The sequence below is a fragment of the Monoraphidium neglectum genome (assembly GCF_000611645.1).
Source record: "Monoraphidium neglectum strain SAG 48.87 unplaced genomic scaffold scaffold04662, whole genome shotgun sequence".
Taxonomy (NCBI): Eukaryota; Viridiplantae; Chlorophyta; class Chlorophyceae; order Sphaeropleales; family Selenastraceae; genus Monoraphidium; species Monoraphidium neglectum.
In genome coordinates, this window is record NW_014008967.1 from 1257 (window position 1) to 4133 (window position 2877).

The 2877-nt window shown below is 75.2% G+C and overlaps 1 protein-coding gene across 1 annotated transcript; it reads right to left on the bottom strand.

Moving 5' to 3' along the window:
- Positions 1-238: 238 nt before the first annotated feature.
- Positions 239-2854, bottom strand: MNEG_14661 (hypothetical protein; the record flags this gene model as incomplete). The annotated part of the gene is made up of 1 exon (XM_014036867.1): positions 239-2854. A coding segment is annotated over one exon (2616 nt), but the record flags the coding sequence as incomplete, so codon positions are not given.
- Positions 2855-2877: the final 23 nt, after the last annotated feature.

The following is a 2877-nucleotide window of genomic DNA, read 5'->3' on the forward strand; positions in this document are numbered from 1 at the left end:
CGCAGCACGCGCAGCACGCCCTCCAACTCCGCGCCCACCTGGCCGCGCGGCGAGGGCGTGCACATCATTGTATGAGGCGGAAGCGGTTGGCATGAACAAACTTGCATTTCAAGATGGGATCCGCCTTGGCGCAGGTCTCTTGTTTACGTTTTTGGAGGCAAAGCCGAGTGAGGGTGCCCGTTCTGAGGCGGCTCGCAGGACACAATCAGTGCGCGCCCTGGCGGGGGCACCAGCGCACCTGGCCCCCAGAATCCTCCGCCGCCCGCAGCTCTGCTACACAGGGGTAAAGCACAGAGCACGGCGCCGCAGCCGCCACCCCGCGCAGCAGCAGCGCCGCGAGCCCGCGCGCCTCTTCGCCGCCGCCGCTGCCGGGCGTCCCCTGGGGCGCCGCGAGCGCGGCCAGCAGCTGCGGGGCGAGCGCCTGCCAGGCCGCCGCCGGGCAGCGGCCGAGCGACGCGCGCAGGGGCGCAGCGAGGGCGGGGCCGCAGGTCAAGGCGAGCCGCAGGAGGCGCAGCAGCACGGGCAGGCCGGCCTCTGGGGAGGCGAGGCGCGTGGACGCGACGGCCGTTGCCAGGTGTCGGCAGTACGCGTCGGCGGCCAGCGCGAACAACCGCTCTGCAGCGGTGGCCGTCGGCGCGCCGCCTGTGGCGGCGTGGGCGCCGGCCCCGGGAGCACCATCATGGTAGGCACCGCCGCCCTCGGGCAAACCTGCGACCTGCTGCTCCCTGTCCAGCCGATGGATGTCATCATGCCGCTGCTGCTGCTGCTGCTCCTGGTGCTGCTGCTGCTGTTGCTGCTGCTGCACCTGCTGCTCTCCCTCTGCCAAGTCGTGCATCAGGTCACCCAGCGCCCGCCACGGCCCCGGCTGCTGCGGCGCGCACGCGGCCGCCGACGCGGCGCATGCAGCGAGCGCAGCGGCGCGGCTCTCAGGCATGAACTGCGACAGGCCGCCTTCGACGGCCGCGGCGACAACGGAAGCCGGGGGGTCGAGAGCTCTGCGGCCGGCCAGCAGATGCATCGCGCGGCGGTACGCCAAAACCCAGTCGACCCCCGCTGGCGCCGCCGCCGCCGCTGGCGTCCGCCGCAGCAGCGCGGCGAGCGACATGAGCGCGGCGGCGCTCTCTCCGCCGCAGGCGCCGCCAGCTTCGCCAAGCCCGCGCCCTTCTGGGCGCGAGTTGATCTGATGAGGCCAGCGGCCGTCCAGCAGGGCCAGGTGGCGCGACACCGCATCCTGCGAAGCGTCACGCTGCAGCAGCAGCTGCTGCTGCTGGTCGCCGTCCGCTGCGCGCCACGCGCCGCCGCTGCACTCCGGACGCAGCCTCGCGCCCACCGCTCGCAGCCAAAGCAGCTCCCGGGCGGCGTCCGGCGCGGCGGTCTGCGCGCACAGCTGCAGGTGGTGCTCTGCGGCGGCGAGGGTGCGCTCCAAAAGGGTGGCCGCGCCGCCGCGGCGCGCGGCGACGGCGACCTGCAGCTGCAGCAGCGCGCGCGGGGCCGCCCACGCGGCGGCCTGCCGCGGGTGCGCGGCGCCGGCGTCCACGATGCGCAGGAGTCGCGTGAGGTCTGCTAGCGGCACGGCGCTGCATCCGCTGGTGCCGCCGTTCACATCACATAGCTCCCCGTCGTCCCCAATAATTGCCCCCCAAGAAACGCCGGCGATCGAGCCGTCGCGACCGGCCGCCTCAAACAGCCCCGCGCCCGGCGCTCGCAGCAACGCGCGGGCCGCGGCCGCGGCGGCCTCCGCGGTCGCAGCCGCTTGTGCTGCCCCCGGCCCGCTCAGCATGGGCGCCAGCAGCTGCAGTGCGGCCAGCTGCTGCAGCGCCGGCCGCGCGGCCGCCGCGCCCAGCCACGCGGCGGCGGCGCACCGCTCCGCCAGCGTTGGCGCCTCGCGTTCGCAGGCGTGCATGAGGTGCGCGGCCTGTTCAATCTGCCGCTGCTGCCCCTGGCTCTGCTGAACGCACGCCATGCAGGCGCCAATGAGGCTGTCGGCGCCACGGCCGCCGCCGCCGCCGCCAACGTCCCCTGAGAGTGCACGGGCGCCCACGGGCGCTTCCGCCCCGGCGGTCGCCCAGGATCCGAGGATGGCCGCCCTCGCGCGCCGCACCGAGGCCAGCGCCGCCGCAGACCGCGCCGCAACCATCGCGGCGTGCCGCGCGGGCGGCGCGCCCGGCTCGCGCGGTCCGGCCGCCGGCGCCGCGACGCGCGCGGCGGCCTCCAGAGCGGCCGACTGTGAGCGCGCCTCGTCGTCCAACCGCCGCAGGCCTTGCCAATCGGATAGCGCCGCATAGCAATCCGCCAGATGCTCCATCAAGACCCCCTGCACATACGGCGACCCGAGCGCCGCCGAGCTGCCCGCACCGCCGCCGCTGCCGCCGCCGCTGCTGTTTGCTACGCACGCTGCGAGCAGCTGCGCGGTGTCTTCCAGGCGACCCTCCGCCTGAGCCTCGAGGCCCAACAGCCATGCCAGGGCGCCGCTGCCGCTGCCGCCGCCGCTGTTGTCGCCTTCTGTTGGTTCAAAATCAAACTCCGACAGCTGCGCCTCAAGCTTCCAGAGCGGCGCGAGCGCCTCCACACCCCACTCCCGCAGGCCCCGCACCCCGCTCGCGTCTCCGAGCGCGACCAGCGCGCTCGCGCAGCCGGCCAGCGCCTCCGCCGCTGCGGGGGCCAGCCTAAGCAGCGCCGCCTCGTGTTGAGCTCGGTGCTCCGCAGGGCCGAGCGCCGCGGGCGCCGGCGCAGGCGCAGAGTCCGCGGGTGCGGCCTCTGGCTGTCTGACATGCAGCTGTGTGTACGAATTTGCCGTGCGCGCGCCACCGCCGCCGCCGCTGCTGCCGCCCGGCGTGAGGTTCAGCCCCGACATCGCCGCCGCCGCGGCCGCCGCGG